Here is a 13962-nt window from a genome sequence, read left to right on the forward strand (position 1 = left end):
TAATTTGAATGACTTAAAGCATGAGCTAAATTTATCCCTAATCTATCCCCAACTAGAAAAGCACTCAGAGAGTGCAGACCTCCGCCAAGAATCCTTTAAAAAATTCCGGGATCCAGATGGTGGTCCAGATCACTGCCAAAGTTTAATGGATTGTCACTTGTGCCCAGTCACACCTCTGGAAAAAATTTCAGAGCAATCTGTTCATAACTTTTTCCATAATGTTGCTAACAGACAAACCAACCAACAAACAAACAAACCAACGCTACCGAAAACATAACCTCCTTGGCAGAGGTAATGATCAAGCCTGTGGCAACGGTGACCAGGAAAAACTCCCTCAGATGACAGGAGGAAGAAACCTTGAGAGGAACCAGACTCAAAAGGGAACCCATCCTCATTTGGGCAACAACAGACAACATGACTATAACATTAACAGTCCTAACACTAGAAAAGTACTCAGAGAGCGCAGACCTCTGCCAAGAATCCTTTAAAAAAATCCGAGATCCAGAAGATGATCCGGATCACTGCCAAAATTTAATGGATTGTTACTTGTGCCCAGTCACACCTCTGGAAAAAATTTCATAACAATCCGTTCATTACTTTTTCCATAATGTTGCTAACAGACAAACCAACAAACAAACAAACCAATGCTACCGAAAACATAACCTCCTTGGCGGAGGTAATAAAGTCAGCTTTGTTGATGCTATAAACCCCCCACCGACGGAAACCCAAGCGCAAAACCGTTCATGACAACCACAGTCCCAAAGTCAGCAAGTCAACTGCAGTCCTAAAGTCAGCAAGTCAACTGCAGTCCCCAACCACAAAAGCACCACTGTAAGAGTCCAGAGCGTCCTCCAGGCTCGACCCCCAACTGTCTACATGGGGCCGCCCTCCACAGGAGCGATGCAATGAGACTCCAACCAGACACAGGGCACCAGGATGGATCAGGCAGGTCCGAGGAGCAAAAGAGGAGCACCAGGTCCATTCTTGTTTTCTCAGAGTTGAATCTTTTGGACAAAAGTTCATTCATCACTGAGAGTTTACAGTATGTGTGCCTCTTCCTGAGTGATGCAGTGCTTGTGTGGTCGCAGTTGTTTGTATAGTAGATCATGGCATGTTTAACTGTTCGAAATTGCTCCTTAGGAGGAACTAGACTTATGGAGGTCCACAAAGATACAGTCAAGATGATGTATGTAAAGTTTTCACCCACTGGAATTCTGACAAAGTGGATTAAAGCTGAAAGAAATCTGTCTTGAATCAACTTGCTGAAAGTGAGCTCTGATGTGTACATGCCTGAATCGATTTGACATCTGAAATGTATGGAGGTGTGAGATATTCAGCTTGCCTTGGTTTACAGATAGATAGATAGATAGATAGATAGATAGATAGATAGATAGATAGATAGATAGATAGATAGATAGATAGATAGATGAACGAACATACAGAAAGATGGATGTACATACAGAAAAACAGGTGGATATACAGAAACATGGATAGACAGTGTCTTGCAAAAGTATTCATCCCCCTTGGTGTTTGTCCTGTTTTGTCGCATTACAAGCTGGAATTAAAATGGATTTTTGGAGGGTTAGCACCATACCTACCACTTTAAAGGTGATTTTTTTTTGTGACACAAATAATAATTAAGATGAAAAAACAGAAATCTGGAGTGTGCAGAAGTATTCATGCCCAAAGTCAATACTTTGTAGAGCCACCATTTGCTACAATTACAGCTGCAAGTCTCTTGTGGTATGTCTCTATTAGCTTAGCACATCTAGCCACTGGGATTTTTGCCCATTCCTCAAGGCAAAACTGCTCCAACTCCTTCAAGTTAGATGGGTTGTGTTGGTGTACAGCAATCTTCAAGTTATGCCACAGATTCTCAATTGGATTGAGGTCTGGGCTTTGATTAGGCCATTCCAAGACATTTAAATGTTTCCCTTTAAACCACTCCATTGGAGCTTTAGCAGGATGTTTAGGGTCATTGTCCTGCTGGAACATGAACCTTCATCCCAGTCTCAAACCTCTGGCCGACTCAAACAGGTTTTCCTCCAGAATTGCCCTGTATTTAGTGCCATCTGTCTTTCCTTCAGTCCTGACCAGCTTTCCTGTCCCTGCAGATGAAAAACATCCCCACAGCATGATGCTGCCACCACCATGCTTTATTGTAGGGATGGTGTCCTCAGGGTGATGGGTTTGTGCCACACATGGTGTTTCCCATGATGGCCTAAAAGATCAATTTTAGTCTCATTTGACCAGAGAATCTTCTTCCATGTGTTTGGGGAGTCTGCCACATGCTGTTGGGCAAACTCCAAATGGGTTTTCTTCAGCAATGACTTTTTTCTGGCAAATCTTCCATAAAGCCCCGCTCTGTGGAGTATACGGCTTAAAGTGGTCCTATGGACAGATACTCCCATCTCCGCTGTGGATCTTTGCAGCTCCTTCAGTGTTATCTTTGGTGTCTTTGTTGCATCTCTGATTAATGCCCTCCTTGGCTGGTCTGTGAGTTTTGGTGGGCGGGGCCTTCTCTTGTCAGGTTTGCAGTGGTGCCATATTCTTTCCAGTTTGCTATAATGGATTTAATGGAGCTCTGTGAGATATTCAAAGTTTGGGATATTTTTTATAACCCAACCCTGATCTATACTTCTCCACAACTTTGTCTCTGACCTGTTTGGAGGCTCCTTGGTTTTCATGTTGCTTGCTTAGTAGTGTTGCAGAGTCAGGGTCCTTCCAGAACAGGGTGATTTATACAGACATCATGTGACAGATCATGTGACACTTTGATTGCACACAGGTGGAGCTTAATCAAGTAATTATGTGGCTTATGAAATGAATTGGTTGGACCAGCTCGTATTCAGGGGTTTCATATGAAAGGGTGTATACCTATGCACAGTCCAGATTTATGTTTTTTTTTAATCTTAATTATTGTTTGTGTACAATTAAACAACAAGTTGCACCTTTAAAGTGGCCGGGATGTTGTGTAAATCAAATGGTGCTAACCCTCCAAAAATCCATTTTAATTCCAGCTTCTAATGCAACAAAACAGGACAAACACTAAGGGGGGTGAATACTTTTGCAAGGCACTGTATGTAACAGCTGCACACTGTTTGCTGTGTGTCCAGCAGATGTCTCAGAGGTTTCTGGATGGATGTAGACTTCTCCCTCTTTCAGTGTGAGTTCTCCTAGAGCAGCTCAGGAGCCTGACGAGGCTGTTTCATGACCAGCAGTACTTTCCTGCTCCTGCACATCTCTGAGTTCAGGGCCTTCAGCGTGGACCTGCCTCTGTCCTACAGCACATCCGCCAGCTTCAGGAGAGGAACCTGTGCTTATTACTGTGTGGTCAGTGTGCAGTACAGCAGAGGGATACAGTGACAGGAAATCACAGCTCAGCACTCCACACTCCAGCCCTGAGAACCACTGAAACACAGCAGCCATGGAGATACCAGCAAGAACTGAACTGAACATCATGTAAGCATCTCTGTGTGTGTGTGTGTGTGTGTGTGTGTGTGTGTGTGTGTGTGTTCTTTTTCACAATATGATGAGTTTCATTCATTTTAAAAGACAATGTCTGGAAAGCTGTTTGTGTTTTATAAATAATGATTTGTGTTTTAAAAAGCTGTAAACTCCAGGTGCAGTCACTAGATGGAGCTGTAGGACCGCATTCATTTTCAGTAAACATTTGTTGAGGAGAGGGAGTTTATCCACACACACACACACACACACACACACACAGAGTAAAATATTAACGGGCAATAAGTTCAATAATGAATAACATGGTTATTTAAGTATTTAAGTAATTACTTAAATTATTCACTAGTTAATTGATTTCATAATTTATTTAAAAATGACATAATATATATCTATGTATTTATTTTTTATTTATAAAGTAATAGCAAAGTAAATTAATAATAATAATAATAATAATAATAATAATAATAAATTATCGAGATTTCTAAGTAAAACAACTGAGTGTTTTCCTACAGCATGAAAGTATACAGTAGCTGAAAAATGACTTTATTTATTTATTTATTTATTTATTTGATAGTTTAAATATATTTTTATTTTATGAATCATTGAAAATAGCAACAAGTTTACCTCTGCATTTTTAAAAAATCATGATTTAATTTTCAATTAAAAATCAGATCCAGTTATGGGCCTGTCCAAGGGCCAAATGTACTCATAATATTTGTTTGTTTGTTTGTTTCACATTGTGCCTTTGTGTAATTGCTTGACCAACAGACTGTAGTGAGTGTAATAAATGTTCCACAGTGCCCACTTGTAGCTGTGTAAAGTCCTGCAGCATTTCTTCCCCTGCTCGTACATGGAGAGGAAGGGGGCGGGATCTCCACAGCTCAGATCCCCACAGCTCAGATCTCCACAGCTCAGATCTCCCCAGGTCAGATCTCTCCAGCTCAGATCTCCACAGCTCAGATCTCTCCAGGTCAGATCTCCACAGCTCAGATCTCCACAGCTCAGATCTCTACAGGTCAGATCTCCACAGCTCAGATCTCCACAGCTCAGATCTCCACAGCTCAGATCTCTACAGCTCAGATCTCTACAGCTCAGATCTCCACAGCTCAGATCTCTACAGCTTAGATCTCCACAGCTCGGATCTCTCCAGGTCAGATCTCTACAGCTTAGATCTCCACAGTTCAGACCTCCACAGCTCAGACCTCCACAGCTCAGATCTCTCCAGCTCAGATCTCCACAGCTCAGATCTCTCCAGCTCAGATCTCTACACTCAGATCGCTACAGCCACCTGCACTCAGAGCGGAAAGTCTGAGGTGCATGAAGACGCCTGCATGGAGCTTGGTGTGTGTTTGTTCATCTGTTTGCTGAGTGGAGTGTGAGTGTGTGGAGATGGTGCTAAAGTAGTGAAGAGTGAAATAAAGTCGGGAAAGATGGAGAGAGAAGTTCAGGAGAGTGCAGAAGAAGAAGTGGACAGAAGTGCAGGAGGCAATGAAGCCGAGCTTGAGAGTTACACCAGAGCCAAGTTCACACTCTGGGCTTATATCATCTGCTGGACTGCACTCCGACTACTGATACAGGTCAGTACTGTACACTGCACTACTGAATTTACACCTACTGATACAGGTCAGTACTGTACACTGCACTACTGAATTAACACCTACTGATACAGGTCAGTACTGTACACTGCACTACTGAATTAACACCTACTGATACAGATCAGTACTGTATGCTTGTGTGTGTGTGTGTGTGTGTGTGTGTGTGTGTGTGTGTGTGTGTGTGTGTGTGTGTTGGATCTGTGTGTGCACCATGACATATGAAAAACTAATTAATTATTAAGGTAACTTTTACTTTTTTTAATTTTATTGTTAAATTTTTTTTAAGGTTTTAACTAATTCAATGTCTGTATGTAACGGGAATATTATTCGATATTTTGAAATTTTTGTCACTGAAGAAAACATTATGCAGCTGGAGTTTGGGTTTTCCCACTTACCCCTGCATAGACCTTGTGTTTTTATAACTATTCCTCAATTTGCTTTGGCATATTAAAGTATACTCCAGACCTCGTGTGTTACATATTTCAGATAATAATGGTGCTATTTGAATTCATAAACCTCCTCTGCGCTATTCATTACACTGATTTGCATGTAAAAGCAACTGCTCGCTGGTAAAGAGGCACACTGTAACATTTCCATCATCCTCATTGTGTTTTTTTTTTTTTCTGTTTTGTTTTTTTGTTCCTACACAGAAGCTGAGGATCAGCGCTGCAGGGCAACAGGTAAGCACCAACCCCTTCATCTGCTGAATCGCCTGATGTTCTTTGAAAATTTATGACATCTTTGAAAGTTCTTTGGGATTGAGCTGAGCATGCAGTCATATCTGATCGTCATCGGATAACGAGAGTGTGTGTTTGGTCGTGTCAGAGACGTCACTCGTGTGTTATAATCATTAGGCAGCTGTGAGGTGGGCAGCTTTATTATTTCTGCCTCCCCAGGGCTCGTTACAGGTCTGAGCTTGTCGAAAGGTTCAGCGAGTGAAGCAGAGTCAGTGCGATTTCCACATGAATGGGCGCATTAACTTTTGCTAATCATACTCGTTACATCAGCACCAAATGTGTTCTGTATTTTGTCTGCCTGTTTCTCACATTGCTCACAGATACATCTCAATCAAAATGTAGTTTCATGGCCTCAGGATGGTTGATATTCCTGGATAGTTTCTTTCTTTGCACGTTTTTACAGTTAATGGAATTCCACATGAGAAGTGCTTTTACTACTTTAATAATATACTGATCAAATTATGATCGCTTGGCATCCTGCACCTCAGTGTTTTATTCCTTTTATACCACAGTGAGTTTCCAATAATTGTAATTTTTTCGTAAACAAAATAAAAAATGATGTCATACTTTTTATCCATTTACAGTTACATATATTTAATGTTTGTGAAGCAAAGCACTGAAGTTCCTGTTCTCACTTACTGTATATTATAGCAGCTATAAACAGTCGTTCCCTCAGCAGCCTCTCTTTTCTCTCTCTTGAAGTTAATAAGACAAAAAAAAAAAAACCTCCACAGCTTGTCATGTTACCGAGAAACTGCAAAGAAGTTTAAACTCTTCTGTCCTGATTCTGAAGATGTCGGAAAACTTGTGCTGTGTTCACACTTATACCGGTACAATAGTGGTATAACTGTATCGATATACTGTACAAAGTGTACAAAGTATCCTATATGGATCTGAAACATGGCCCACTCTTGCCCATCATATACGCCGCTTGGAAGTCTTCCACTAAAGGTCACTCCGACAAATCATGAACATCAAGTGGTGGCATCGCGTCCCCAACACGGAGATCCTTGAGCGTGCCAACTGCTCTTCCATTGAAAGCATGATTCGTAGTAGCAGACTTTGATGGCTTGGCCATGTATCCCGAATGGACAACTCCAGAATTCCTAAGCAACTTCTATTCAGCGAGCTGAAGCTTGGTAAACGCGACAGGGGACGCCCTCACAAGTGCTGGAAGGGCTGCATTAAAGAAGACCTTCGCGCCTTCCAAATGGATTTGAAGACTTGGTATGAGGACGCCCAGGACCGCTGCCTGTGGAGGTGTGCCCTCCATTCTGGGTCGGAAACCTGCGAGCTTAGGCTCAGAGAACGAGCCTCAGAGCGACAAATAAGGAGGCACCACAGGGCTACGGGTCCCCCATCGTCATAATTGACGGGGATCTTAAGTGGGAAGTGTAAGTAACAAAGTATACCCGTACAGTTTAGTGCATCTGTCCACACTAGTGAGAAATGTTTGCGCTTTTCTTTCACGGTAGTTGAAATGCGCATGCGCGAAATATTTCCATGGTTACCGAGTAACTTCCTTCCAAGAATATGGCGGATGAAACAACGTGTGTGTGCTTTTTGTTGTCAACATACAGTCTGTATTTCTGGTGGTCATTTATTCAGTCGAATCGTATAAAACGCGCGAGCCAGTTGAGAAAGAAACAAAGAAAACGAATCTCCCTTTCTCCCCCCTCACTTTCTCCCTCTTCCCTTCTCTTCCCCTCCCTTTCTCTCCCTTTTCCCCTCTTCCTCCTTTCCCCCTCCCTCCCTCCCTCCCTCCCCCTCTCCCTTTCTCCCCCTCTCCCTTTCTCCCCCCTTTCTTTGCTCCATGTAGCTCCACACTCGTTTTGAGCCATTTTGACGTTTTATTTTCAGCTGGAAAGCACGGGCGTATTGTATTGTATGAATAACCCGGAAGACGTAGGAATGGTTCGTTGCGCATGCCCATTATATTTGTATTGATACAGAGCCGCTTCATCTGTCCACACTACAGCGAAGCGCTACAGTACCGATACTGTACCGGTACGAAACCCATACATTTGTGGGTTTCGTACCGATACAGTTATACCGCTACAGTACCGGTATAGTTGCTAGTGTGGACAGGTGTTGCGGTACGAAAGTAGTTTCATATCGGTACAAAATCCCTAGTGTGGACAGGGTATTAAAGTTTCAGCTTTACCCCTGACTGGTACAAAACGCTGACACTGGAGACTCCTTCCAGGAATAATACATAAATAAACATCTCCTTACAGAAAACGTTGCGAGTCATCTTGTGAATGAGCTGTTACTATAGAAACGATGATGTATTTGAACCCATGCAGGACTTGCTATTTGTCATATATATACACACATTCTATCCACATTCACTGGATATAAGCAATCGTGTGCTCTGATTGGCGACTCTACTATTAGGCTATCAGCTCATGTACCGTGAGTAGAGAAAAACAAAATGGCGGAGCGTGTTGCTGAACCAACTGAGGATGAAATAAAAACTCTACTCGAAAACAAAACCCCAAAAATTAGTTATCAAGTATTTAAAAGAAACAGAAATAGAGAAAATAATTTAGTGTCGAGAGTCATCAGTTAACCTAACCTGCATGTCTTTGGACTGTGGAGGAAACCCACGCAGACACGGGGAGAACATGCAAACTCTGCATAGAAAGGCCCTCGCCAGCCACGGGGCTCGAACCCGGACCTTCTCACTACACCACTGTGCCGCCATAACTGTTTATACGTATATATACAGTGGGGCAAAAAAGTGTTTAGTCAGCCACCAATTGTGCAAGTTCTCCCACTTAAAAAGATGAGAGAGGCCTGTAATTTTCATCATAGGTACACTTCAACTATGAGAGACAGAATGGGGGGAAAGAATCCAGGAAATCACATTGTAGGATTTTTAATGAATTAATTGGTAAATTCCTCGGTAAAATAAGTATTTGGTCACCTACAAACAAGCAAGATTTCTGGCTCTCACAGACCTGTAACTTCTTCTTTAAGAGGCTCCTCTGTCCTCCACTCGTTACCTGTATTAATGGCACCTGTTTGAACTCGTTATCAGTATAAAAGACACCTGTCCACAACCTCAAACAGTCACACTCCAAACTCCACTATGGCCAAGACCAAAGAGCTGTCAAAGGACACCAGAGACAAAATTGTAGACCTGCACCAGGCTGGGAAGACTGAATCTGCAATAGGTAAGCAGCTTGGTGTGAAGAAATCAACTGTGGGAGCAATTATTAGAAAATGGAAGACATACAAGACCACAGATAATCTCCCTCAATCTGGGTCTCCACGCAAGATCTCACCCCGTGGGGTCAAAATGATCACAAGAACAGTGAGCAAAAATCCCAGAACCACACGGGGGGACCTAGTTAATGACCTGCAGAGAGCTGGGACCAAAGTAACAAAGGCTACCATCAGTAACACACTACGCCTCCAGGGACTCAAATCCTGCAGTGCCAGACGTGTCCCCCTGCTTAAGCCAGTACATGTCCAGGCCCATCTGAAGTTTGCTAGAGAGCATTTGGATGATCCAGAAGAGGATTGGGAGAATGTCATATGGTCAGATGAAACCAAAATAGAACTTTTTGGTAAAAACTCAACTTGTCGTGTTTGGAGGAGAAAGAATGCTGAGTTGCATCCAAAGAACACCATACCTACTGTGAAGCATGGGGGTGGAAACATCATGTTTTGGGGCTGTTTTTCTGCAAAGGGACCAGGACGACTGATCCGTGTAAAGGAAAGAATGAATGGGGCCATGTATCGTGAGATTTTGAGTGAAAACCTCCTTCCATCAGCAAGGGCATTGAAGATGAAACGTGGCTGGGTCTTTCAGCATGACAATGATCCCAAACACACCGCCCGGGCAACAAAGGAGTGGCTTCGTAAGAAGCATTTCAAGGTCCTGGAGTGGCCTAGCCAGTCTCCAGATCTCAACCCCATAGAAAATCTTTGGAGGGAGTTGAAAGTCCATGTTGCCCAGCGACAGCCCCAAAACATCACTGCTCTAGAGGAGATCTGCATGGAGGAATGGGCCAAAATACCAGCAACAGTGTGTGAAAACCTTGTGAAGACTTAAGGCCAATTTATGCTGACAACCCAGTCCTCGCAGACGGCGCCGCAGACAGCATCTGCGTAGCCCCCCCACCTTCGCAGACGCTCTGCGCACACCTCCCAAAGATTGTGACCACCGCAGAAGCCTCGCAGACAGCGTCGCAGACAAGAGGGCTCTGATTGGTCCACTCTACATCCGCTGTACACGCACTTCCGCTTCCCTACTTTCCCGGTTTGTTTTGTTTTCATGACCGCCATTTTTAAAAACATGAGCGAAGATGGAGCAGCACGAAGAGCGGTTGATCGAGGAAGTGAGGAAGTACGTACATCTATACGACTCCAGTTCTAGTCATTATAAGTAACCGGAGGATAAACACTCCACTAACCACACCCACCAACTACTCCTAGCGACTTCGCGCCCCCTTGCATTGTGGCGGTGAATAACATCGCGCACGCCTATTACTCCCCGCTCAACGATAAATTACAACTGTCTGCGAAAAGCTATCTGCAAAAGCCTTGTCGCAAGAGCATGCAGAGGCCTTTACAGAAAGCATTTGACCTCTGTCATTGCCAACAAAGGGTATATAACAAAGTATTGAGATGAACTTTTGTTATTGACCAAATACTTATTTTCCACCATAATTTGCAAATAATTTTTTTAAAAATCAGACAATGTGATTTTCCGGATTTTTTCTTCTCATTTTGTCTCTCATAGTTGAGGTATACCTATGATGAAAATTACAGGCCTCTCTCATCTTTTTAAGTGGGAGAACTTGCACAATTGGTGGCTGACTAAATACTTTTTTGCCCCACTGTATATATGTGTGTGTATTGGAAAGTGATCATTTTGATAGTGGATACCACGACACTATGCTCCACAAGCTGTTGTAGTTGACTCTGTAAGTCGTCTTGGCCTGAACCAGTTCTGTGGCATGTTAACGACAACAGGGAATGTGTGACCCCAAAATCTGCAGTCTCCCAAACATTTTATTTTTCAAAGCATGTGATTTGTCTTTGCCAACATAAACCTCGCTAACCGCTTCTGAAGGGGCGTTTCTGGAAAGAAGCAGCACTAAGTGGCTGCAAATTTAGCCAGCAGTGACCGAGTGCGGGGCGACAGGAATAAAATGAGTTAAATTCCAACAGCATGGGTGGAGAAACCTCGGAACCACATGGACAGAAAATCCATAAAGTCTGAAAGACGTGTTTTGTTTTTGTTTGGTTTTTTTCTTCCGAGTGTTTCTATAGGAGGTATTTATGGTCCTTCCTTCTGGTGTTTCCTATTAGACTAAAGGTCAAGTGGAAAAACAATTAAACTGACTGATTGTGTCAAGAGTTAAATTATGCTGACTAATTCCCTCAAGAGGAAAACCAAACAGAGAGACTCCACCAGCGCTCTCTCTCCTTCTGAGTATCAACTCAAATCTCCAGGTTTATTCATTATCCAAACAGTTTTTCACAACGGCTGCTTTCATTGCTTCAAAATTTGTTCATTTATCTCAAATCCCAGAGTCAGCAAAGTATTTCCTCTTTTTCTTTCTCATTTTTTTCATCATGCTGCAAGTGCATTTCTTTTCTTCACTGAGGAATGCCACTTTGCCAACGTTTCACACCCCGAGACGTGCCAAGAACCAGGCACTCGATTAATATTGTAGCAGAGCCAAATTTTCTAAACACCATGAACCAGTGTGGCTTCTGGAGTGGATCCTCTGTTTCAGCCAACCACGTGTGTTTATGGAACGGAAGGAAGCTGATCAGACCAGAGACAAGATACAGAAGGAGATAGAGAGATCAGAAAAGGAAGTTTCTTCTGTAACTGATCTTTCGTAAACAAGAAAGATTATGCAAATGGGAAACCATAGCCTGAAGGTTAGAGAAGCAGCTATGGGACCAAAAGGTTTGATTGCTTTTGGTTCGATACCCTGGACCAGCAGGAATGGCAGAAGTGCCCTTGAGCAAGGCACCTAACCCTCAACTGCTCCTCAGGGTACATTGTACATCACTCTGGATAAGAGCATCTGCTAAATGCCTGTAATGTAATGATAATGGCCTTTAGAGAGCTTCTAGTTGAGTTCTCCATATCTTCACATTGATATGGGACTGAGGAACTTTTGCCAAATGTAAGCACTGATAGATCATCATGGGGCACTTGGAGGTTATGGTTCATGGAAAGTCAGGGGTTTCTTTTATTCATTACATGTAAATTAGAGCCCTGTAGGGCCTGGGGGTTAATTGCCTCGCTCAAGGGCACTTCAGACATTTGTGCTGATTCAAGGAACCAGTGACCATTTGGTCCCAAAACTGCTTCTCCAACCTTGAGGCTTCCCACAAAACATCAGCAGGTATAGCTTTATTCTACCTCTGTCAGGAAATCATGGTCAGAGTCCCCTCCTCCCAAGACCAACTATTCAGCTGGATGAAGATGTCTCATCTCATTATCTCTAGCTGCTTTATCCTTCTACAGGGTCGCAGGCGAGCTGGAGCCTATCCCAGCTGACTACAGGTGAAAGGCGGGGTACACCCTGGACAAGTCGCCAGGTCATCACAGGGCTGACACATAGACACAGACAACCATTCACACTCACATTCACACCTACGCTCAATTTAGAGTCACCAGTTAACCTAACCTGCATGTCTTTGGACTGTGGGGGAAACCGGAGCACCCGGAGGAAACCCACGCGGACACGGGGAGAACATGCAAACTCCGCACAGAAAGGCCCTCGCCGGCCATGGGGCTCGAACCCAGGACCTTCTTGCTGTGAGGCGACAGTGCTAACCTCTACGCCGCCCTGGATGAAGATGTTCTTCAACATTTTGTTATGACTCACAGTGAGTGCTGTTAGCATTAGAGTTAAAGGTATGTCCCAGGTGGGACTTGAACCCACAAGCCCCAGCAGCTGATGCCTTTTCCATTAGGCCACTGGATCATGGGGAATATGCGAAGCAAAGATGTGTATGTGATGAAAGCTTCTTCTGCTAAATAAACAGCTCTGAAGTGAATACAGTTGAACTTCCTCCTGATGATGGTGGATTGTAAATGGCTGGATATCTCAGAGCTAGCAACCTCACTAATTAATCCTATAACCTTCTCAGGTTTGTCTCTCTGATGGTTCCTTTTCAAGCGAATTTCCACTTTTTTAAAAACTGAGCATTGGTCTATCATTCTAATGGAACCATTAAAACTCCAGTGGAGAACCCTACAGCGTGGCTTCTCTTTTAGAACAGATTCAGCATAACCCCGTTTAAAAAGCCAGAACCTTTAATCATTCAAGAAATAAAGGATTTTTTGTCATGATTAAAGGGTTCTCCTTTTCTTTATCGCTCTGAAGGAACTCCTAAAATTTCTACAACAGGTGTCACCTGAATGATTCCCAGAATGCAGGTACGGTAGATATCCAGAACCCTTTACCATTGTACCTTTGAGGGAACCCTTAACAGTTAAATGAAGAACCCTATAAGAAAAGGCATGAGATGGCTTTCCATTCAGAAGAGATTCCACATAGAAACCCATTACATCGCTAAATTACTGCTTAATTATTATTTTAAAAAAAAAACTTTGAGGAACCCTGGAAGTTTGTTGAGAAGAAAAAATAAAATTGGTCAACCTTTTTTTGTTGAAAATAAAAGATTGATAGTAAAAATTCCACATATAACCACATTACAATCTTTTGGTTTAATCAGGGTTAAATGGTTCATGCGTTCTTTGGTTTGTCTCTCTGAGGAAACTCTTAAAGTTTTACCAGAATCCCTACAACAGATTGCTTACCCTTTCAGTAAAGATTCCACATCGAGCCCCTGTACAAAGCTAGAACCCTTAATGATTCACAGAACCCTTTGAGGAACCGTCCTGAATGGGATACTGATCTCTCAAAGATCCTCATACAGTTCATACACCTGGGAGCAATTTAGATGTAAGAGGAAACTGGAGAACCCAGAGGAAACCCAATGAGCACATCGGAGTAGCCTTCAGAAACCTGACCTCGACCTCCTCTGGTACTAAATGAGCCACTGTAAATCTGGAAGTGAGCCCATGTAGGACGCGGAGGAAGAGCAGTGATGAGGACAGTCAGTGAGGGACCTGAAGATCACCTGGTGTTGAACACAGTTCCTCTGGTTTGAGTAGATCT

At 43.0% G+C, this 13962-nt stretch overlaps 1 protein-coding gene across 2 annotated transcripts in view; it reads left to right on the plus strand.

The window, feature by feature from the left end:
• Window positions 1-4818: 4818 nt before the first annotated feature.
• The window catches only part of LOC132887217 (rho guanine nucleotide exchange factor 4-like), a 267768-nt gene continuing 258624 nt past the window's right edge, over window positions 4819-13962 (plus strand). The window contains exons 1-2 of one of the 2 annotated variants that reach the window (XM_060922700.1): window positions 4819-5042; window positions 5711-5740. In XM_060922700.1, coding sequence (XP_060778683.1) covers window positions 4896-5042; window positions 5711-5740 — 177 coding nt within the window. In that variant the 5' untranslated portion in view covers window positions 4819-4895. The remainder of the gene's footprint in view (window positions 5043-5710; window positions 5741-13962) is intronic. The other variant, XM_060922701.1, reaches the window with a different exon arrangement.

The sequence above is a fragment of the Neoarius graeffei genome, chromosome 5, assembly GCF_027579695.1.
Source record: "Neoarius graeffei isolate fNeoGra1 chromosome 5, fNeoGra1.pri, whole genome shotgun sequence".
NCBI classification, from domain to species: Eukaryota; Metazoa; Chordata; class Actinopteri; order Siluriformes; family Ariidae; genus Neoarius; species Neoarius graeffei.